The 25,451-nt window shown below is 40.2% G+C and overlaps 1 protein-coding gene across 1 annotated transcript in view; it reads left to right on the top strand.

Annotated features, from left to right (window-relative positions):
• dachb (dachshund b) overlaps positions 1–25,451 on the top strand; it is a 116,278-nt gene that overhangs the window by 68,036 nt on the left and 22,791 nt on the right. The window contains exons 2-3 of the mRNA XM_047386623.1: positions 2,653–2,768; positions 18,207–18,311. Coding sequence (XP_047242579.1) covers positions 2,653–2,768; positions 18,207–18,311 — 221 coding nt within the window. The remainder of the gene's footprint in view (positions 1–2,652; positions 2,769–18,206; positions 18,312–25,451) is intronic.

The raw sequence follows: 25,451 nt of genomic DNA, 5'->3' as shown, positions 1-25,451 counted from the left end.
GTATCTCATAGGTTTTATAAATTTTACAGATTAGGTCTTTAGACTGCTCTAAAATCTAAGAGCGGATAAAAGTATCAATACCAGAAATAAAACTCATTTGCATCTGTTTTGTCATTAATTTATTGAATTACTTTTTATTGTATTAATTCATTTAATGTTCTTTGTTAATTAATCTTCCCTATTTAACATAAGTTTATATCTATTGGTAGGGATACTACAGTGACAATTCCAGCTACCTTCACTATCTTTTGCAGGGCTTTCTTGTTTGCCATATTGCAACTGAAAAACCATGCAAAGTTACTTACGAATAGAAATCAGAGATTTCCTCTGGTGTTGTGATTATGGGCTCAAACCACTTAATAATTACAATTAGTTAATTATCATCAAATCACGGTAAATGTCACTGTTTAATCAGCCGCTTCACCAATCGGTGGGGGAACTTTGACCTTATTTTGACAGATAAATCACTCTTCCACGAAATAAACACAAACGCTTCTCATTATATATGTGAACATTTATTGAAACCATATAGCCCTGATACAATTACTGGTCCAAAAACCTTCACCTAACTAACAAGCATCATTCTAGACAAAGGGGATAAAAATGACTACCCAACAATAATAATAAAAAGAAAATATATGCGTATTGAGTGTCTATGAGGATCAAACCAGCAGTTTTATGGACAAAACGTGCAAGCTGATGTCACGATAGCGACGATCAGCTTGTAGATGGTGGGCTGCGCCATTAGCCACTAGCAGCTTATTGCCCCAAATCTCGAACAAAGAGTCATGAAACTCTGAGGGGGGAACTCAGTGGAAAATCTCCAGCAATAAAACAGGAACAAAGAGTGGTCCGACCACGAGGCCCAGACCACAGTTGCTTTGAATGGAAAACTTTAAAAGTCCAACTTCTAACTCCTGGCTGATTTGGGATCAGCTGGAAAAAAACATGAACACTTGCACAGCAAATCAAACAGCTCAGCATAAAACACTTCAATCAGTATAGCATGCAACAAATTGATACCTGAGATTAACTACTGGTGATTCTAAATCACCGTAACTATGCCTCATCCTGCCGGGACTTCTAAATGCACCTATCTGATTTAATTTAAAAAATGAACGAAATTACTTAGACGTTGATTTCTTCTCTCCACCGGTTGAGGATGGGTAGGTCTGAAGAAAACAGGGGTGGGGGGGTGGGGGGGACCAGAGTGAGACGCGTCCGTGATCAACTCAAAAACGTTAAACTTTTTATCCGTCTAAAACAGGAAAATATGAGGAACTGTTGCAGTTGACAGAATCAAGAAGGAGGAAAACTCATCTCGGTGGGTTTTTCACCTGCGCCGGGTGTTGGCGTGGTCTTCGATCTGTAAATGAATCTTCTGACCTTCTTGTATCAGACAGATTTCCAGCTTTCAGGCTCTTCCAGGAATGGACGTGTGGAGGAAAAAGTAACTCGCCTTGTGTCGCTCCAGATATGGACCTTCGTTGCATCGCCCCGTGAGACATGCTGGAAATGGCAGTTTAAAAGTTTGTTTCTTCTGCTTTTATAGCTCTGATGACATCAGCTTCGATGTCCATCACTGCAACGAAGGCTAAGCTGCGCATATTAATCTGCGCCGCCCAGTCGGTCTATCCAACCAAAATGGATGACCCCAACAGTGTACTGAATCATCAGATTTACTGAGTTGAGTAGCTTGCAGGTAGTAATTAAACTATTTTCATTTATTTCATGAATAAAATAAAAATAACTGTTCTTGACAGAGACAAAATGGACTTCCGGATTAATTTCATGGAAACTTTGTAAATTTGTCTAGAAATAGGTAAACCTTTCCTTTCAATAGCACTGCAGCGCGACGTCTCTCTGTAGTGCGGCTGGTATCTTTTGGGAATGTGCTCTCTGTTAAAGTTAGACAGTAATTTTGTCAAGTAAATCCCTAAATGTCTTCAGGTGAACTTTTATGTGAAAAATCACAGCAAAAGCTGCTGTTCACCAACTGTTTGTGATTTGATTATATCCATGTGGCTTGCAGTGTCTGCTGGAGCATCCAGCTGTTCTCATTTACTTGTGACATTCAGATCAGAACGTTTATCTCTGAGCTAAATTATCCTTAAACTGGGAAACACGCATTAATTTATAGAAAGAAAATATATTTGGGGTAATATTAAAAACACCTTGTTGCTTGGTTAATAGCAATCAAAATGGTATTTTAGGCCTATTAAATAAGATACATCCCAGTAACTCTTTGTGATGGTTAGATGATGCAAAAATGTCCACCAGATACTTTGGATTGGATCAGAACATCCCTAATTCTGAACAGTTGTTTAATACTTTTGCTTTTTGCCAAGCAGATGAAAGCTTGAAGTCTTAACATAAAATAATTAAACATTTAATTTTCCATAGAGCATCCTAAACTTATGATGAAATCAAACAGGATTATACGTTTTTCAACTTATTACTTAAATTTCATAAATTTTTTAAGGAAAGCTAATTCAAAACATATGTGCTCTTAATCTGCATCGACTCTCATCTTTTTATCTGTAATATCTTTAATGGATAACGTGTTAAAATCAGTTTCAGACTGAATCATGTCTGGATTGCTGTGCTCTTATTCTGTGTTGTGGTAATTAATCTGCGTCTCTCTCTCTGCAGCTCCCGTCCCGGCCGTCCTCCCAAACGTTGCTCCGGTGCAGGGATGCAGGAAAGCCCCCGACTGCTGCACCCTGGGCTCCCCGGCTTGTTGTCCCCCAACCTGCTGTCCCACACCGGTGAGAGGCCTGGCAGTGTTCTTATTTCCTGCTCGCCATCTTTCTGACTCGTCATTAAAACTAGTGCACTTAGTTAAAGTTCGGTTAAATGGGTCAACTACCTACTAGTTAAGCTCTCATGTTTAACCCAAACCTTGGTGTTTCATATTGTTTCCATGATAACAGAGGTCCTTCGTTACAGTCCAAACTCCTTTCTTTTCCTAAACCTAAGATTAGTGTTTGGTGCTTTGATGTCACCTGAAAAATGTGAAAAAATTATCTTCTTCCATCAAAACAACACAGCTAAAATTAACTTGCAAACAACATTTCCTTTGAAATCAAAGGAAATGTTGAGCTTCAAGTGCATTTAGAGTTTTTCAGCAGATGATAATCTTTCTGACCTGAGGATATGAGACCAGAGAGCAGAGCACACATTTTCATGCTAGGTTCAGTCTTGACCTTGATTAGAGTAAAGAATCCTAAGGCCACCAGTGCAGAGCTTGCTCACCACAGGCAGTAGGTTGGTGCGACTGCAGCTACAAACAAAGTTGCTTAAATGGCCTTGTCACAAGCAAAACAAACAGGACCCCTTCTGTCCAAGAAAAATGTCAAAGACAGACTGGAATTCTGTCAGATGTACAAGGACGAGTTATCAGGACACTCATTTGTCCGGGGATGGAAAGGTGAGAGCTTCCATAACATAATCCATGTATGGAGTTGCTTCCTTATAAAGGAGCAGGCATTATCCCACTTCTTTCCAATCACTCACTGAAATTAATAAAGACTAGAAATCAAAACGTTCTCCATGAGCAGCTTCTTCTAGCAGACCAGGAACAGTTTGGAAGGTGACCTGTGTTATTTTCCAGCATGATGGAGGGGCTCTAAAGATTCAAGCTTGAATGTATTTGCTCTGTCATCAGGTTCAGAACCTGTGGTTGGTTCTCAAAAAGCATGTGGAGAAACAGAATCAATCAAACTGTGACCCAGGATTCTTACGCAGTCTGGAAAAGTATGGAAAAATATTAGTATTTCCAGATCTAATTCCCTAGACATTGTCCCATCCATCCATCCATCCATCCATCCATCCATCCTATTTATACATAAAAACTGGCTAAAAAAGGACAATGATTCTGAAGACTTGAGTCTGGAACATTTTTGAATTTTGAGATGAAACATTTGTAGGAGCCTGATGATGAGGCTAGATTAAAGGTGTAGGTATCAAAATCATCTCCCAGTCTCAATTGGGAGAAGTTAACATTTAATGTAGCAGACCTCTCACGTCCCCAGACTTTCCTATGCATCCTTTTTTTCTCCATGTTAAAGTCTTAATTTTTCCTGTTTTTAATTTTTTCTTTTCCCCAATCTAAACTTTTATTCTTTTGTTTCCCTTCATGAATCCGCTTTTAATCTTTAATATTCCTCAATCTTAACTTCTTTTGCATCCTCCCTTCTGTTCTTTAACTAAAAATGTCTCCAAACGTCTTCTTGTCATCTCTCTAGTCTTTTTTCCATTTCTTGCCAGTGTTTTCCTCTCCATTTGTCCCACCTGTTATTCCTCTTTTCTTCCTTTTACCTCTTCCCTCCTGAGATCCGTTGGGATCTTGAGTCCTGGACTGGGACGGTTGACTGGATAAATATGAACAAATGTTTTCTGTGCAGATACAGAAATGAGTGATGAGTGCAACGACAAATATATTGTTTTCATTTATTTATTTTCCCCTGGAGTTCTGTCAATCAGCCAACATTTAGACTGGCCTGACAAACTGGTCTATGAAGAGGTTGGTTTGTTTCAGGTTAAAGGTGGAAAAATCTGCAAATGTTTTACAGCAACAAGTTATTCTAACTTTCAAGAACTTCTCTTCATTTTCCACCTGGAAATCCACGTCAGAGTCTCTCCTGCTGTAGTTTTTTGCAATATTTTGTCTTTATTTATATTTTATTCCCCTTCTGTTTCTGTCGCCTCTCTACCTCATCGGTTCTTCATGATTTTGATCCTTTCTCGCTCTGTATCTGTTTTCATCTTCCCTTCGTTTTGTCCTATTTTAACACATTTCTTGCTGCGTTCATCCCTTCATTCACATCTTTCTCTTTCAAGAAAGAAATCCTGTTTTTGTGGTTGTTTTACTCTCAGTGACACAGAAAGTGAAAATGGCAGGAGCCAAGAACAGGGAGAGACTGGAGGGGCGAATGGAGAGAAGGATGGAGGGATGTCGCTAGAGGAGATAATGAAACCTAAAAACGGCTGCCAAAGTCCTGAACGAAAGATGGAGGAAGGGAGGGAAGGAAAAGACACTAGAACTGTGACAGTAACAGAAGGAGTGGAGAAACAAACGGATGGATGGATGAGGGGAAGCAGGGAAAGAGAAGGAGGGTGAAGGAGTGCAGATTGCAGGATGGTGTGATGAATGACACGTCTCTGGGGTCCCACTCCTCCATCTGTCCATCCCTCCCACCTCTTTACTGCTCATGTCCCTCCTCTGCTCCCTTCTTCTGTTCTTTACTCACCTTCCTCTCTCCTTCCTGATTGTAATTATCCCTTCTTTCCACATGCTGTCTTTATTATTCATCTTTTCTTGACCTGATCATCCTTTACTTTTCATAATTTCATCTTTTTCTTGATTTTCTCACTTTCCTTTAACCACATCCAGATTTCCTCCTTCCATTCTCTTGTCTTTCCTTTCACTGTTGTCTCCTTCACTCATCTTCCTGATTCCTCTGTTCATCCCTTTCCTGTAAAAGTTTCTTTCTATTTTATTTATTTTTCTTTATCTTGAATATATATTGTATATAATTTTCCCATCTTCCTTTATTGTTTTCATTTCTCCAAGTCTTTTTGTTTTATCATCCTAATTTTTAACACTTTTCTTCTGTTTTATTTTATTTTGTCCTAATATTTCATCTAAATCTTTTCCTACTTTTCATCCTCCTTTCATTCCTATGGAAAATAAGTCTCCATCTTCTCCATTCATACATTTTTTCATCTTGACTCTTCAGCTTTTCTCAGCTCCACCTTTTTATTAAGTCTCTTCCTTCTCTGTGTTTATCCTAACTGGTGTTAGTTATCCCTTCTTCCTCTTCTCTTGTTTTTTCCCAACCCATCTTTCCCTTTTGTCTCTCTTTTCTCAATAATCTCCTAATGTTCTGTAAATTTTAATCAATTTTTTCTTCTTCTCCTGATCTCTCCTGCGGTCACATGCCCAGACTTTTCCTGTCCTTTTCTTCTTTATTCTCTTTCCTTTCTTCATGTTAAAGTCTTCATTGTGTCTGTTTTTATTTTTTTCGTTTCAACAATCTAAACTTTTATTCCTTTGATGTATCTGTTTTTAATGTTTAATATTCCTAATTCTCTCCTTCATTTTTGGATCCTTTCATCCTAATCTAAACTTTCTTGCATCCTGGCTTCTTCTTTTAACTGAGAACATCTCCAAACATCTTCCATGTTGTCCATCTTGTCGCCTCTCTAGTCTTTTTTTCCTTTTCTTGACAGTTTTTTCCTCTCCATCTTTCCCACCTGTTATTCCTCTTTTTTTCCATGACCTTTTCTTGTCCTCCTGACCCCTAGGACATCTCCACAGCAGCTCCACATCCTTTCTTTTCATTTTCCTTTTCCAAACTGTTCCTTCTCTCTTTTCCACATTTTAATTATTTTTTAACGTTTATTCTTCTTCTGCTCTTTCCTTCTGGATATCTCTTCTGGTTTCATCATCTTAATCCACATGTCTCTTCTTCTGTCTCATTAACTTTGATTTTCTTTATATCTTCTATGCCTTCCCTTCACTCCTTTTGAATATGAAACTCTCTAAATAATCCCACATATCTTTAATCTCTTCTCCATTTCTCACCTCTTTAACATGTTTCTGTTTATCTGACCAGATCTCTTCCCAGCTGTCAGGTCTCCCTACCTTCTCGCCCTCATCCTTCTTAGCCTTTATAATTGTTTCAACTCAGTTTATTAATCCTTTGGTTTTTCTTTCATTTTCTTTCAGGTTTTCTCATGATCCTGTTTTTATCTTGTTCTCCTAATCTCTTCTTCTGTCACTTTCGTTTCCACAGTTATTTTCTCTAACTAATAAAAAGCTGATTTTATTTATTCTTACAAAAAACTGGCATTTATTGCTAACAGCAGTAAAGGATTTGCACGTATATGAAATATAAAGTACCATCTCTAGCACCACAAAATAAAATCATTCTTTCTACTGTACTTGTAAATTAAATAGCCTAAGTATTCAGAATGTTAAATACGATGTGAATGAACTGGAAATAAACAAAAACTGGGCTCAGTTCAGTCATGATCTTTTTACTTTAAATGTAATAATGGAGACTATAACAAACCCATGTAGCTCACAAATGACAATTACCTATATTTGTTATTCATGAGTTTGTAAACTGACTCATTTAGATATCAACATTATCTACATTAAATGCGATCAATCAGAAAACAACAGTCTAAACATTTCATCTGGGAAAATGTAGCAGACAGAAAATGTGTCTGAATTGAGCAGCTTTTTAAAAACTGTATGCTGGCTTCGTCTTTGCCATCAGTTTTTTATTGGCTCCTGTGTGTCGTCTCTTCAGCTGTTCATCGTGCTGCTTCGGTAACACTTGAGGCTCCAAACCCAGTTTAGCAGCGCCAAACTTGAAGGACTTCCTCACTTTTAAGTTTTCAGCTTATTTGACAGTGAATCAGATGCCTTATTTGATATGTTTGTTTGGAATCGATATCAGATGGAGCCAAAACATTACTGACAAACACACACACACACTCTTGTTTTGCTATATGTAGTGAGGACCATGTGTTGACTCCCATTGACTTCCATTGATTTTCAGTCATTTTCAACCCTTTCTATGCCCTAACCCTGACAATAACCCTAAACCTAACCATTACCAGTGCTTACCTAACCCTAACCTTAACCTAAAGTCAATTCACACCTTAGTCCGAAACCTAACCGTTAGCAAAATAGGTCGTGAGGACCAGCAAAATGTCCTCACTTTGGTACAAATGGTCCTCAATTTGATGGTGAAATCGGGAAAATGGTTCTCACTGTGATGCCAAGACAGGAACACACACACACACACACACACACACACACACACACACACACAGGAAGCCTACCAACTGCAGCAAAGTCTTCTCCACTTATTCAGCAGTGTGGAAGAAAACTGTAGTACCTGTTGCTGAACAGTTTGAAAATGTGAAAGGTCAATTCATAAAAACCATCTGTAGACAAAAAATGTGAATATTAATGAATTATTATAGTTGACAGCATATTGTGATAGTCCTAGTCTTAATCTGAGAACCTCTCCAAACCTCTGCTCGTCCACATCTTCATCCTTATTGTCCTCATATCTTCTCGCCTCTCGAATCGTTTTCTTGCTCTTTGTTCAATTTTTTCCCTTTCCACCCATCCCACCTCTGTTACTCCTCTCTCTTTACTTTCTTCCTTTGCTTATTTTAAATAATCTCTTTCCACTGTATTTTCATGCTTCTTTTTTCTATTTTAATCCTTTTTCAGTATTGTTTCGTCTTTCTGGTCTCTTTTTCTATGTATTAGCTCTTTTCTGCTGTTGTTTTGTCCCCCAACTCATAACTTAAATTATCACACCATCTCTACTCCTCCTTTCCCTTTCTTTCTTTCTTTCTTTACTTGCATTAGTGACTCCTATAATTTTCGCCGTAATGCCATGCTTTCTTTTCCCTCATCACTTTCCTCCCATAATTGTTCCGTGTCTTCTTCTACTTTTCCTGTTTCGTTTTTATGTATCTTATAACTTTTATTGCTTCCTCTTTTCTTCTCTCCATCTCCTTTTGCATCACCATCACTGCCAACTCTGTTGTTTTGTCTTAATTCCTTTGATTTTTTTCCTCCCTCCTCTCCTTTAAATGTGACCCTCTCCAAACCTTCATCCTTCCTTCCATATTCCTCCTCCATCTTCGCTCCTCTCTAATCTTTTTTCCTGCCATCTTGCCAGTTTTCTCCCTTCTTCATCCGTCCCTCCCTCCTTCCATCTCCTTGACAGTGACTGTTGGCCTCCTTCTCCCCCTCTTCCTCTCTGGGATAAATAAAACATGCTTGTGTTTGGTGACATATGGACACAGCTCACTGTGGCATACTAATCACACACACACACACATACCTGATCTATAAGTGTGTGTGTGTGTATTGAGCATTAGTGGAACCCAGAGAAAACATTTGCTCACTTATGATCACTCATTAGCTACCACACACACACGCACACTAAATATATAACAAACACACACTTGGCAGTCATTGGATGTCGCATTCCGCCTCGGCCGCACACATGCAGAGTCGGTCGTCTTAGCGGCCCCGCGTCCATGGAGACACCACGTTGCCGGGGGAGACGGGCTGTTGTTTACGACCTCGCGGGCGCCACGTCGATGGGGGGCATCGGCCGATCGCAGATGGACATTTATCACGCCGTTAGGGAAAACACGGAGCAAGAAGGAGAGCTTCAACAGAGGAACCAAAGGACAAGAAACTGGATCAGAGAAGAAGGATGAAGACAAGGTGCGGAAGAAAGTTCAAGATAGAGAAAACTAAATCAGATAGATTGATGCAGGGAATGAAGATATGGAAAACTACAAAATGAAGGTACAGCAGACATTTAAAAGAACAGAAAAAGAGAAAAAATATTGAAGAAGGTTAAAAAGTAGAGAGAAAACTAGACCAGGAGCAAGGAAATAGAAGATAAATTACAAAGATCAGAAGAAAAAGAGAGAGAGAGGCTTTAAACGACAACAAGCGACTGATATCAGTTTAATTGGCCTCATCTTCTTCAACAAAGACGCTGTGATGATAAGCGTGGGAGTGTGTTTGTGTGTGTGTGGGGTAACCTATGCAGGGTGCTGCGGCACTCATTTGACTTGTTAATTCACTTCAGAAACAGCTCAATGCTTTGCCTTGTCCTCCAACACACATACTCACATAAACACACACACACACTGAGTCCGTGCACCTCTGGAACATAAACGTGCATTTATTTTAATTTATCGCCTCTAACTCGCACAGACACCCACATTATGGGGACTCAAACACATCTGGCGGGAGCGTACAAACACACTCCAACCGATGAGGAGCTTTGAGCCTCGTCCTGAAAAGAAAACACTCGTGTGAGGACTCTCGTGTGCACCTGCACAGAACGAGAGATGAAGACGAGTGAGGAAGGCCGAAGAGCTTTGAAGTCGCCTCAAGTCCTTTTCATCTTCCTCCTACTTGTGCATCACTTCGTACTGCTTCCCTGAAGAAAAATTTAACTGGTGGCTTTTAGCAGCAAGCGCCCCCCACTGGTGCAGTTTGGAAATATTTACATTTAAATGCATTTAACTATAAATTACCACTTTTTATGTACAGGATCAGATATAACAATAGAAAACCTAACGGGAACAGCATTGATGAGTTCTTTAGTATGGCACCTGTTTGTTGGTGGGATATTGAAGCTAAAACCAGCTACCAACCAGGGTTATCTCAAATCAAAGCAGACTCATATCCTTCAAATACTGAAGCACGAGTTTTACCTTGCCAGTGACTTAAAAACTCATGAAGATTTCTTAAACTTTGAGGATTTTTTTGAAGAAACATGAAAGCTAATACTCAGAGGAAAAAACTAGTTAAATATGAACCAACTGATGTCTGTGTGCTAATAATCTTTAACCTACACACAATTTTTGGGAGATAAGTTGATCAAAAGACAAATGATCTAGAAGGGAATTGGAATTAAAACTTATTAAAGACTTAAAGCCTATATGAAATCTGTGACTCTCAAACCTCTGGATGGAGGTTATTATAACTGTCTGATTTGAAGTTTTATGATATATTTTATTTTTATTAGGAAAATAAAATGAGGGAAGAAAAAACAAGGAAATCCCAATGTTTGAAAGCCTGTGATAATCAGTCAGCCTTCGGCATCAGACTGCCAGTTATAGAATAGTGAAGGAGAGCCATATGAGTCAGACGGACGCATTGTTTTGTCAGAACCAACATACATTTCTGCTCCAGGGTTCCATCACCTCAATTTATCTCAAGGCTGAAGGTACAATCAGCTTTTCTGCCACAGGCCACACTTAAATGGCAAGCATTGCTGATTTCTCAGGGAACTTTATTTGGATGTCCTGGAGGTTCTTTACTTTGGATTCAAATCCAGGTTGTTGATGCAGAATGGGCCCACTAAAAGCAGTTACTGAAAGCATATACACATGTCTGGAAAAACAGAATAAAGACTAACAGACCTCCACTGAAAAGACACCTTAGCAAAGTATATAATTAAAAACCAATATTTTTGCAACTGTATTGTCCAAAGCTTTGTGACTGGGTCAGGTTAATCTTTAAACAGAAGCTTTCTTTAGCACTCATTTCAGTCTGTTTCTTTTAACACGGCACAGCTTTTCGCCATGGAGCACCTGTTGGTCAAGCCGTGGTCTCTGGGGATAGATAGGCATAGCTTTAAAAAGCTAAAGAAAGCCCCATCCACAGGGAAGGATGTTGAGGTTGGATGCTATGGGAGTCAGGTGGCAAGCAAAGGATGCAGCGCAGGAGTCATAATCTATCTCAAAGTACCCTTACCTACTTTAGATTTGCCTGGGAAGAGAGGTGTTGGATCTCCCTGGTGAGTAAGCGGGTTACCTCTTTGTGGCTTCGAGTTGCAAAAGGGAAAGTTTTGAATGTTGCCTGTGCTTTTGCTCCAAACAGCAGCTCAGGTCATCTGGGTTTCTTGGAGTCTCTGGATAGTATCCAGGAAGGAGGATCCTAAGAGGATTTCATTGTTCCCCTGATGGACCCATTGCCCATGCGGGCAATGATTGATTTATCTGGAGAGGTGTAATTGGGAGAAAAATGGCCTTCGCAATCTGAATCTAAGTGGGGTTTTGTCATTATCAGGCATGGGAACTCCATGTACAAGCGTAAGTAGGTTCATAAGGTACTAGGCCACCTTGGGCGAATGTTCATCAATCGATTTTGCAATTGTATTATCAGGCCTGTGCCATTATGTTTTAGATTATGTACTAGATAGCAAGGATGTGGTTTTTCAGGTTTCAGTGGCAAAAATTGGGGCCTTAAGAGAAATTTAGGAAGGCTATGGAGAATAATTTTAGATTGGCCTTGAGAAAAGCAAACTGTTTGATGACTTAGAAAAGGAAAGCAGGGAGCATCCCATGCTGTTACGGGGACACTACAAGGATAGCCTGAATCAGACCATGATTCACTGAACTTGGTGTTGAATGTTTTTTTGTGTGTTTAAGCAAGTAAATATTTAGAGTTCATCAAGGAAGCCCAAACCACACCCTTTAAATAAAAACAACCATTAAGACAGGCAGTGGAATATGATAAGGTAAGAGACGATTTAGCAAAGGACAATTTCTATCCATTTTTAACAGGCAGTGGAAATGGGATTATGTTTAATTGGCATTGCAAGGCAACAAAAATGTAACTTGTTCTGAATCCAGGTGGGGACCAAGTGTCATTCATTAACATTTACCCATATAATTTGATTTCATTTAGGTTTCTTGTTGCAAATGCTGAACATAAACCTTTAGGAGAGGTTCTGTGACCTAATGATTAGCTGTAATACCTCAGGACTTCCATCAGAGCAGTTTACTTAGGCAAAAACATCTGAAAGTCAAAGATCTTTAAGATGCAATTACTTTAAAGTTACACACAGAGTTTATTAGAAATAGCCCAAAATGGCTGGTGCAGAATGGCTGCAAATGGGTGTCGTGGACAGTCGGTGAAAGCTGAAGATGGGCGATCTAAGTGCCAAAGTGCTGAGCTGAAATCTCTTTGACTCAGCACAAGAGCAATCTACTGCATTTGTAAATTGGCATCCTGAGTGCTCGCAAGAATAAAAAGGAAGGAAAACAAAAAAATCCAGAAGTGTGTTTCTAAATTCAGAACACAAAGAGCAATTTCTCTGTTTCCCTGTTTTGTTTTATTCAAAGTGTCACTCCATCTTTTAGAAGCACTCCTTTAGAAATGTAGGTGCAGTCAATTAAATATTTACAACAACTGGCAAATGGGGTGTGTTTCATGCAAGCTCAGGAGAGGGTTCAGAGGTCTTGAAGACCACCCAACAGCCTACAGCAGCGAATCTGAAGCTATGAAAGAACATCCAAAGCTACCATACTCAGAAGACACCTTGTTTGGTTTTATCTTACCACGAGGCGGCTTAGCTTTTAGGTCATGAAGCAGAAAAAGGGGTTATAGTTTGTATTGATTGATGGTATAGAAAACTAACTTTTTTCTGTATGTAAAACGGAGGGTTCCCTGACCTTTTTCACCATTGCATTTTATACTACTACAAGGGACTCATTTCACAGAGTATTATAAACAGTAAAGCCTAACGTGTGAATTTCTGTTTCCACTGAACTAATGCTCTGTCCACACTAACATGGATGCTCTGAAGTACAGATTTTTTTCTAGTGCTTTTATACCTCCCAATACACTTGGCAAAACTGCGTCAAGCAGTGGATAGGGAAGTATGTGTATCCGTTTCAGTTTCAGTTTATTTATTTATATAGCGCCAATTCACAACACATGTCGTCTCAAGGCACTTCACAAAGGGTTTGGAATGGTATAGGGTTGTTGTGGAGGTTAGATTAAACTGAGTGTTAGAGTTTGGCCATTTTAGAATGGGCAATGTGTAGGGGATACTAAGTAAAATAATACACTGATAAAGTGTGTCCATCTAGAGCCCACTGGTGGCCATTGTTATACTAAAAACCACAAGGATTGGGATACCTCTCTCTGTCAGACTGATTATAACCATTGGAAAAGAGAAGGGGTCATACAGGTAGCAGAAATGGAGGGTGTGTTTGCACCTCAACCATAACTGAGCCGGTTTAGGCTAAACCTGACTCCCCCTTACTCCATCCAACAGGGAGGGAGGAGGGCAGAGGTAAAAATAATTGGAGAGTGTTGTTTCCTGTTGCATTGTGTGAAAGGTGGGTAACTTTAAAATGGGCTAACTCAGTTCAATCAAATCATGTAGATTTCAAGTCAGGCACATACATTCTAATTAATAACTAACAGTACAGTATCAATGTAGACAGAACATAAAACGCTTAAAATATATAGAGATTTGTATAAACAATGACATACCTGCCAACTCTGTTAATACCAAGTAACAACGGTAAATCTAAAGATTTATAGATTTTTCAGATTTGTTTACGTCTTTTTTTCTCTGAACGTTGTCATTTAAGTTCAAAATCTTAAAATCAGTGCTCATCCCGAAGTTTATTGGATTTACACCCCTGCTACAAAGACCTCAGTAAATACTTTGACTTGACTGTGAATTATCATAAACATTTGTGCCTAAAGGTAGTTCAACTTGTTAGTGTTACGTTGAGTATGTTCAACTACAGTTTCCTCAGTCATTGTCGCTTTCGACTAATGCAGGTATTTGTACTCCAGTCCTTGATGGCCGGAAATTTCAAATGTGTCTTTGGGCAACAAACATGAATTAAATGGCTCAGTTTCCTCTTCAACATGCAATAAAGTTCTACGGATACCTGCAAATGACCTCTTTATTCGATTCAGATGTGTTGCAGAAGATAAATCTAAAAGTTGAAGGACACTGGCCCAACACTAAGGTTTGCTAGGGCTCTCTGTGGAAATCCACGCCCCACTCAAATCTTTGTAACTGCACCCATACAAAGGGTCAGAAAAAGAGTAGAAAAAAACCCCAATGTTTTTCAAGAAATACAATGAAGAGAGATTATGATGTTTTTCCCATATGGATAATTTATCTCTCGAAGACAAGGACACAAAATGACACTAGTTTCCTGGTTGAGAATTCCCTTTATTCTTTATCTGTTCCTTTCTTCTTCTCTTTTGAATAGACAATATAGAAATCACAGCAATATCGCCCCCATGACCTTGTAGTGAAATCCTAACATCTCTGAGTAAAACGCTGTCGTTTGAATCATTTCAAAAAGTATTAATATGGTCAGTTGTGTGTCTGTGAGGTCCAAAGGTCTGGTGGCCTCATCCTGTCTGAGCAGGGACACAGTAGGCTGCAAACCTAATCTCTGATCCTGAGGTGTTCTTGTAGTACAGAGAAAGCTGTTCTATTTAATCTCAGTGAAACACAGAATCTCCATCCTACCCAGCTGGGTTTTCAATTTCTTCCGTTGTGTTACCTGTCGCCATTTGTTACGCAATTTCTTTCAAGCATAGAACCCCGAAGTTGAACTTTTTCCTGAGTTTAGCTCACAAAGCATCTTCCTCCTCTTTATCTCCAAACTTTTAGAGACAGCGTCATATTTACACTTTTTCCAATTCTGGCTAATGGTACATCCCTCTTCTTCCCTGACAGCCACTTAGCAAGTTCGCAAACATTTTAAATGCAATGGCATAATCTTTGTTTTTGGATATTTGGATTTTGTAGTTTATAAAAGTACTCTCAATAAAAGATAAATATAGGAATTTATCCACCCTATTGGTAAATTAGATAAGTTGCAGCTTATTGTGGCAGAGTGTTTACACCTGTAAATCCAAATCCCTGCAGCTACATGCCAAATAACATATTTAAACCTATCTTTGCATGACCAATACAACATTTTAATCAGTTTTTAATGATAGTATCCATATCAATAATATTGCTTTTTTGGATATTCTTGTATATTTAAATGCTGTATTACAGCCCAACCCCAGCCAATATGGCTGAAATAAGTCATGAAGATGTTGTGGATTTGTGCATCAAAGGGATAAATTATGCTTTTTTGTCAGTCTCAGAAAAGTTTTAATTCATCTCATCACTGATGTTTTCTTTATTTCGGACTCCTGTAATCTCATGTTATGCTGATGACTCACTGCTTTTCCTCTCTATTTGTATAATGCGTCTTTCTATTTTCTCCCATTTCCAACTTCTTCTTTCCTCCATCCGCCCTTCGAAAAGCATTGTGATGCACAGGAACGGAAAAACAGATGGGTAAATGAGGTGCAGACAGGCCACAGGGGAACACTGACACACAAACACACTCTCCCAGGTATGAAGGAAAATATATATATTCTCTGTCTCTCTCACACACACACACAGAGGCCTACATAGTACTGGTGTCTTTGAAGCAGTCTGTCAATCAATCACACACTAATTCCCGAGGTTCCGTGGTCGCCATTTACGACGGAGGTTGATGCTCGGTAACCGTGGACACAGCGGACAGCCATCGATCTGAGACAGAAAGAGAAGCAGAGCAGTGTGTGTGTGTTTGTTGGATAGTCATGATGGAGAACAGCATTGTGGCTCTGCCCTCAATATTGATTGACTCCTGGTTGCACTGAGGCGAAGCGGGCGTTCTGACTCTCTGTCCGAATCTGTGTACTTGATTGAGCATGTGTGTATTAGTGTGTGTGTTTACCTATGTATCTCTACATGCAACTTGAAGTGTGTTGGGAGTGTCAAGGTGTTCTTCATAGTAATCAATCTAAAAAATACAGTTTTGACCCCCAAGCAGGGACTTCATTATATTCCCCTTTGTTTTTCTGTTCCTAAGTTCTCACTTCTAAACTTAGTTGAACATCTACATTTCAACTTGAAGACCTTGTTAACTATTCATTAACAACTGTTACTGCATTTAAATTTGATATAAAACAGGTATTCACTCATAATGTATTGTTACAATTTTTCTGACATTTTAGCTGAAAGTCGGTGTTTTCCTAAGAGTTTTCATCAAACTGTGTTTGCCAAAAAAAAAGAACCAGTCTACTCTTCCACCGCCACGGCTACATCTGACACTCCACCTCCTGAATCGTCACTTGAAGTAAACCTTCCCAGGGAAATAGTGGGACCACCACCCTGATCTGCCACTGCGCAGGTGTTGTCCCAAGAGGAGTTTCTAGAATCGACTGAAGGCCTCATTTGTGTGCAAATTCCATCAAAGCCAGATTTTTGCCTTCATAACCACAGAAGCTACAGTTCCTCTGGCCATCTGGTACCTGTCTGCTGTGCCCAGAGCCAAACAATGCTTCCTCCTCAAGCTCCACTGCGTCCATCCCTGCTGGTGTCCACCAACGGATCCTCTGGCTACCAATGTGGCAGACACCAATGACCTTCAGGCTACAGCTACCAGAAATCACATCGGCAATGGAAGGTCTGGTCCATTTGGATTCCATGTTTCCAATCTCCCTCTGAAGATGATAGCAACTTTCTGAGGTTTGAGATGAAGGTCTTCACCCAGGCGTTCCCAGTTCACCATCATGACCTGTTTGTGTTTCCCAGGTCTGGGCGGCAGCCAACCTTGCCTCCAGGTCCAGCTCTGCCCTTCTCAAATTAGCAAGTGTGTCTCTTACTGCTTGCACTGTTGTTTGTCAATGAATGCAGAGATGTGCAGGCAGAAGGTAATTCCACCTGGTGTTAAGACAGTATTGCATTACGTCAGGGTTATTTATTCATTAAGTATTTTCAGATTTTGAGACGTTTACTTGGATTTAGCAATTTTCAGGCTGAATAGTTTCAGGAAAAGTCTGCTGCATCTCAGAGCTTAAAATTATGTTCTCACAGCCAACAGTCCGAAACCAAGCTAGTGAAAGAGCAAATGTTGCAACTTAAAGATTTAAAAATCTATTTACAAGATAGTTGCTTTAACATTTTAGAGTAAAAGTACAAATATGCAAGTATTTAGAAGGAATACACTTCTACTCTGCATCACTCAGTGGATAATGTGACTATATGTATTACTTTGTCTAGGTTAGATTAACCTGCGTGCCTCTCTGTCCTTCATACCTGGCTCATCCATCCGTCCAGTTGACCTTCCATCAATCCATCCATTCTGCTTTAAATTAAATTTCAAACTCCTCCTCGCTCCCCCTCTCCCCTTCATCCCTCTACCTTGTTTTCTTTATAGCTTACAGACAACTGTACAGTGTGTAATGGACATTCCTGCGAGGCTGTCAAGCGTGACCGGGGCAAAACCAACTGACCTAAACACACACTCATGAAAGTATGCAGAGATAAGCATGAATGCATACCCTCTCTCTCACACACACATTTAAACATAAAAGCAAACTGTACACACACACTCAGCACAATGCAAAAGCTTGCATGCACACATGAGGGTGGGTTTACACGCAGACACATGGGGTCATCTCTCTCACTCTGCTGGTTGTTGTGTATAGAAGTCAATTCCAGGTCAGTGCACAGAGCTGGGGATCTTAGTCCTTACAAAAGACTGTGTGTTTCTGTGTGTGTGTCAGTTAATGTACACCAGGCCCGAGGTGTCTAAAACTGCTCTAAACAGTCGTGCCGATAAGAGAGTTTGACATCGACCCCTCTTGACCGTCACTATGTGTGCAAAAAGGCATCCTGGGTAACAGCAGGCTGCACCTAGATTGCTGGTTTGTGATTGGTTCGCCCTGAAAAACATTAGACTTGGTGGGTTTCAGATCAGCTGACTGACAACATAAACAATACCTACAAGATAACTAAGTGGTGTGTGTGTGTTTGTTTTAGGCCTGACCGCAGCCGCCATGGCCGAGCTCCAGAAGCTGCAGAAGATGAAGATGAGTCTCCAGAACGGCAACGAGTCTGACAACGATGACCTGCACTCCAATACAGGTGGAGCACGCTCACACAAACAAAAACATCCTGGTTAACAAGGAATAAAGTTGCTTCTCACACAGTGAGATGCAGGGTAGGAGTCCAGATATGGGGACACTGGAAGTTTTGTGTGAACATTAGCAATAATCTAGAGAAACCCCCCCGAGACGAGTTGAACGTTTTAAGGCCGTTTGTTCTTTCTGTGTGCTGTAATGAACTCTACACCCACCTTATCTGCTATCAGGCCTTTAGACTGTTAGTTTGTGTTTGCATCAGCAAAATGAACAAAACTAACAGTATCAGCAACTTGAGAAACTAAAGCAATGGTAGAAGAAAGGAGCTTCTAATAACCCTGGAATGAGCCTCAGAAAGTCTGGTTTACTGTGTTCTTCTCAGGGTAACAATGACTTTGTCAGCACAAGTCAAAGGATTTCTTTAAGCTTGGTTGGCTCCTAATGTTTTTTTTTTTTTTTTAAAAGGATGATCCACCTTATGCCCTTCAGTGTACAGAGTCTGAAGTGTTCACCTATGTTCTTTATTAGATCGTTTTCTGCTCTAAGTTCAGTCTTCTTTCAGTTAATTTGTTTAATTTAATTGTAACTCTTTATTTTGCTCATTTTAAAAGGTTCAATATTTTTGTAACTCAGAAAGATAAACTCATTTAATATATAGATTCATTACACATAGCGTGAAATATTTCAAATGTTTATTTCTTGCAATTCTGATGATTTTGACTTACAGATAATGAAAACCCAAAATTCTGATTCTCAGAAAATTAGAACATTACATCAGATCAATAAAGGATGTTTTAAGCACAAATGTCAAACTTCTGAAAAGTATGTTAATTGCTATGCACTCAATACTTGGTTGTGGCTCCTTTTGCATGAATTACTGCATCAGTGAGTCATGTCATAGAGGTGATCAGCCTGTGGTTCTGCTGAGGTGTAATGAAAGCCCAGGTTGCTTTGATAGCAGCCTTCAGGTCATCTGCATTGTTGGTTCTGGTGTCTCATCTTCATCTTGACAATACTCCATAGATTCTCTTAGGGGTTCAGGTCAGGCTAGTTTGCTGGTCAATCAAGCACAGTAACACCTTGGTCATTAAACCAGCTATTGGTACCTTTGGCAATGTGGGCCAGTACCAAGTCCTGCTGGAAAATAAAATCAGCATCTCTATATAATTGTCGGCAGAAGGAAGCATGAAGTGCACCAGCAGATGACATGGCACCCAAACCATCACTGACTGTGGAAACTTCATTCTGGACTTCAAGCAACGTGGATTCCGTGCTTCTCCACTCTTACTCCAGACTCTCTCTCTCACACACACACACACTCTTGTTTTGCTATATGTAGTGAGGACAATGTGTTGACTCCCATTGACTTCCATTTATTTTCAGTCATTTTCAACCCTTTCTATGCCCTAACCTTAACCTAAACTCAATTCACATCTTAGTCCTAAAACTAACCGTTAGCAAAATAGGTCGTGAGGACCAGCACAATGTCCTCACTTTTGTACAAACGGTCCTCAATTTGATGGTGAAATCGGGAAAATGGTTCTCACTCTGATGCCAAGACAGGAACACACACACACACACACACACACACACACACAGCCTTCCAAATGAAATGAAACTTTTCTTTCATCTGAAAACAGGACTTTGGACCACTGAGCAACAGTCCAGTTTTTTTTCTCCTTAGCCCAGATAAGATGCTTTTGATATTGTCTCTGGTTCAGGAGTGGCTTGACATGAGGCTTGACACCAAAGGCAACAATACTATGAATGAACACACATGGAATATAGTAAACAAAAAGTGTGAAATAACTCTAAACATTTTTATACTTTAGATTCTTCCAAATAGTCACCCTTTGGTTTGATTACTTGCATTGCTCTCCATGAGCTTCATGAGGAGGTCACCTGAAATGGTTTTACAAAGAGTCTTAAAAGAACTTCCCACAGGTTCATTGAGAGACTTTTGATGCCTTCAGTGAGAATCTACATACAATAGTCATTAAAATAAAGAAAACCAGAAAATAAAGTGCTTGTAAAACGTTTGACCGGTAGTGTACTCATAAGGAACTAGACCTTGAAATCGGACCCCAAACAAAATCAAAAAATAGACATGGTTTTAGGATTTTGACAAATTAAAATCTTAAAAGTATGACCTGCATGTGTGCGTAACCTCCTTGCTGATACCCTAAATAAAATATAGTGCAACCATGTGCCTTCTAAAGTCACCTTATTAGTGAATATTTTCAAAAGAAATCCACAGGAAGTCGTATATGGAGGACACAGCCAGAATACACGCCACTGTGAAGCATGGAGGTGGCAGTATAATGCAGTCAGGCATCTGGTTATACCTGTTAGAGGCTGCTTACAACCTTGAGAACAACGAGCCTCAGCAATCCGCCAAAGATTTGAGCATAAAAAGATTTCGTGCTGTAATTGCAGTGAAGATGGTTCTAAAAAGCATTCCCATTACTGCAGCAGCCGCACCGATCCGTCTGTCGATCTCCCGCTCCATTTTCCCCCCACTCGTGAACAAGACCCCAAGATACTTGAACTCCTCCACCTGCGGCAGGAACTCCCCTCCAACCTGAAGAGGACAAGCCACCCTTTTCCGGTCGAGAACCATGGCCTCGGACTTGGAGGAGCTGATCTTCATCCCAGCCGCTTCACACTCGGCTGCGAACCGCCCCAGCGCATGCTGTAGGTCTTGGCTAGAGGGGGCCAGCAGGACACGTCATCTGCAAAAAGAGACGAAATCCACTGGTCCCCAAACCAGACCCCCTCTGGCCCTTGGCTGCGCCTAGAAATCCTGTCCATAAAAGTTATGAACAGGACCGGTGACAAAGGGCAGCCCTGCCGGAGTCCAACATGCACCGGGAACAGGACCGACTTAGTGCCGGCAATGTGGACCAAACTCCTGCTCCACTCGTACAGGGACCGGATGGCCCCTAATAAAGGGTCCCTGACTCCGTACCAGAGCACCTCCCCACAGGGCACGAGGGACACAGTCAAATGCCTTCTCCAGGTCCACAAAACACATGTAGACTGGTTGGGCAAACACTCATGAACCCTTGAGAACCCTGTAGAGCACATATGTCAAAGTCAAGGCCCGTGGGCCGGAATTATCTATGGCCCCCTGGGTGATATTTAATCACTATTAGAACCGGCCCGCAGGCCACAGCCTCCCACTGGCGTTTTGCACGCACCAACACTACATTCCCCACAATGCAATGGTAGTCCGCAAAGTAACTGTAGCGTGCACAAGCGGCTTCATTGTTCATCAGCAATCACAGTAGAGATCAACTTTCAGGTACCCCCTACATGTTCACGGAGGCAAAAGGCAAACCTGTGTGTCTTCTGTGTAGAAAGTTGGGCTGTAATGAAAGAATATAATGCAATATAAAGTTTATAATGCACACACTTTTATTTATGTATTCAACTTGATATTAAGAAACATACTTTGTTTTACAAACCAATTAAATTTTTTTGCTGTTTGCCTGTTGAAAATGTTTCCCCTTGAGGTGACTGACAGAGCCATAACAAAATATTGCTTTATTCATTTAAATATTAAATAATGTAGTCTGTGTTAGGTCTTGGTTCAATAGGCTATGTGCAATCATTTCAATATGTTTTAATAAACATTGAACCAGTTTGGCCCTTGGCTTGTAGCAAATTTGGTTTTTTGGCCGTCGGTGTATTTGACTTTGACATCCCTGCTGTAGAGGGTATAGAGCTGGTCCAGTGTTCCACGGCCGGGACGAAAACCACACTGTTCCTCCTGAAGCCGGGGTTTGACTATCGGCCGGACTCTCCTCTCCAATACCCTGGTAAGGCCTCACCAGGGAGGCTGAGGAGTGTGATCCCCCTATCAAACAGTCAGTGTTAAAATCCTTTCTATTCAGGTTTTAATCACAGAACATAAAGCAACGGAGATCATTATCTGATCCTTCAACAAAGTAAGATTTTGTGACGGTGGCTCATCTGTACAGAAACCCTTTAAATCTTTTCATTTTTGTGGCAGCTGCTTGTTAACTCAAAGCTTCAGTTCTCTCAGCAGACCTTCTATGGGAAGAAGGTCTGGAGTCAAGTCAGTCTATGAACTTCATGTGTTTCTTTAGCCACTCCTTTGTAGCATTAGTGGTATGTTTAGGGTCATTGTCCTGCTATGAGAACTATCCATGAGCCCCCCTAGGTGTTCTGGCTGAGGAACGTTCTTGTCTAAGCTTTTAATGCTACATGTCTCTGTCGACTGGTCCCTCAATGTTTACCTGCTGCAGAACATCTGCTCCAGAGCAAGTTTCTTTTCCTCCAAACCTAACTGAGCAGATGCCATATGGCTCAATTTAAGTCTAATCTAAGCCCATCACGTCCTCCGAACCTTCATTTCATCCTCTTAAATATTTAGATCTTCACTGACAATCCTATTGGTCGGTTCATGGGTCTTCTACAGCAGGGGGCTTCGCAGCATTTGGTATAGGCAGGGATGTTTTTTGGGGCTGCTCCCTTATCTTTCTCACAATCATCTTCACTTTGTAAAGAAACCTCTTGCATAGAACTCCAGACTAGTGATCCTCACCTAACAAAGCTTAACTGGTAAATCACGTAGATCATTCCAGCTTTTTGCAAATCTGGTATTTCGTCCCTGACGACCTCGGACTGCTCGTACTCATGGTGGTGGTGATGTTGGGATGGAAAAAAAATTATTCTATGAGCAAACGTTGCTTGTTTTTTATTTCTACACATAACAAACTGATATTAGTAGCAACCAGTGAAAGCCACAATTCTGGCTGGAAGATGAAGGATTGAACATTTATTTCACTCAGTAACATGGAGCTCATTATTTGACTTCAATGTGGGTAGTTTTTCTTTTTCGTTCACATTGTGTCTCTCCACCATAAGATAATATTTACCCAACTTTACGTCTTCATTTTCTCATGAGGTGTGAAAATCAGCCTTCATTTGTAACACAGAGACATTGTGTTGTTAATAATGGCACCTGTTACAGGAACAGTTTAGGTTTAAAGGATGGTCTCTCTGGTCCTGGCATGTTCTTCTCCAGACTTGGTGTCCTACATGTCCCTGCTCCAAAGCAGCTGATTGAAATGGCTGCATTATCTCCTGCAGAGGCCTGATCAGGACGCATTCATTTGATTTAGATGTGCTGAACCAGGGCAACATGGAAAACATGCAGGACATCGGCTCTTAAGGACAGCACGGATCTAGTCTACTGTTCTGAGAAATATTTTAAAACAGCACTTCAACCCAAGATGAGAAAAGGTTATAGTTTTCATTGATTGTTCTCTTTATTCTTCAGTTTGTAAAGATGAACTCCTGCTGTGTTTGTAGTCACTGATCTGCCATATTTTGTTGTAGTTTTTCTGTTTTTAAGCCACTTTAGCATCATTGTCATTTCAGAAACACCTGACCCCTTAAAATTTCAGATTGTTTCTCTGATGCAAAGTTCAATAAGTCCTCTGAGAGCAGGACATTTCAACGTTTTCTGCAAAACAGCTTTAGTTGCTTCAGTGAGTCAGCGATGCTTATGAAGTCCTTCATAATGGTACATCCTTTGTTCCTTTGTAAGAAGGCGGGCCCCTTACCTGATACCTGTGAACACAATTGGACTACCTGGAACAAAAGCGGTAGGATAATTGTAAAATCAAAGCAAATTAAACTCTGTATTCAGGTCTGAATGTTTTCTTTTGTCTGAACAATGTTTTTTTTTTAACCTATAAAAGTCAGGCACTCAATCTCTGCTGTTTGTTTCTCTGAATTATTGAAGACCCCAAAAACAAAAAGCAGAAGGAAGAAAGGAAGGAGCAATCCTTTGATTTGTTTCCACCCTGATTCTTCTGTTTTCTCCTTTTCTTCAGCTGACCTGGCAAATGGGTTGATAGTTATTCTTTCACTCTACTGTCACTTCATTCTTTCGCCAACCCGTTTATTTATTCCCTCCTGCTCTTCTTCTACGCCTCCTTCTGTCTTCTTTTCTTTCATTCAGAGAAATTTTTGTGCGCTCGCAGAGAGAAGTCTTTTCATTGTCCGACCTTGTTTTCTTTGTGCGAGACACACACCGGCCTGGGAAACTGCAGCTGACAATAGAGCAGAGGAACCAGCATATGAAATGAAAAAGAAAATAAAACGAGGGAGGACACAGGGGGAGGTGGGTGAGAGAAAGGGATATTTAGGGCGAGAGGAAAAGGGGGAGAGAAAGAAAAGATGTTCTGGTGTTTGTTGGGTGGAAGTCGATCGCTCGGGCCCGTTTGGCTCGCAATGAAAGAATAAAAATGAGAAAAACACAGACTGGAGCGAGGTATGAGTGACTGGAGAGAGGTTTTATGTGTCAATGGAAACCATATCTGTGTGTTATAAGAGAAAGAGAGTGGAACTAGGTGGAGCTGGGTAATAAAAGCCAAATAACTGTGATAAAGGAAAGATAAATGGAAGAAAGGAAAGTAAATGGGGTCAGTAAAGAGTGAGGGTGGAAGAAACAGAAAACCATACTTTACATCTAGGTTTAAATAACGTGTAAAGCGCCAACATCCCTGAAAATACAGCAAAGGGTTTATAATTGACAGTTAAAAAAAACATTCAAACCTCGGTTAAAGCTGCAGTGGACACTAAAAGCTCAACTAATTTGTCAAAAGTGTTTTATGCCTTTTAGGATAATGAATAATTATCCTACAGGGTTTTCAACCAATCCCATTCCACAGCTAAATCCTGACTGGTTCTACAAATCACATCCCAGAACTGGTTTGGTTTTCCACTAGAGAACCAGGTTGGAGCATCATCATCCCACTAAAAATGCATCATCAGACTGTACTTGTTTTGTTATCCCTACAATATTACAGGCTTAATTATAAAGGCCTTTTACAATATCTGACCTCTGATATCATCTAAAGAAAGTGGAAAATCTGATACAGATGAAAACTATTTCTGATTGGATCCTGAAACCACCTTTCAAGATATGCAGCAAGATGTCTCAATTGTGGTAACTTGAACTTTTCAAAATAGTTTTTGCTAACAGTTGCTTCTCTTATAGCATAGGGTTTAAGAGACATTGGTATAAAAGGCACTTTTGTCAATTTCTAAGAATATCTTAAAAGGTTGAGAAACCACTAGCAGAGAGTGCGGTCAGGACCACATTGTC

This window comes from Girardinichthys multiradiatus, chromosome 14 (assembly GCF_021462225.1).
Source record: "Girardinichthys multiradiatus isolate DD_20200921_A chromosome 14, DD_fGirMul_XY1, whole genome shotgun sequence".
NCBI lineage: Eukaryota > Metazoa > Chordata > Actinopteri > Cyprinodontiformes > Goodeidae > Girardinichthys > Girardinichthys multiradiatus.
The sequence above is the reverse complement of the archived record's forward strand: the minus strand, read 5'-3'. Positions and strand labels throughout refer to the sequence as shown.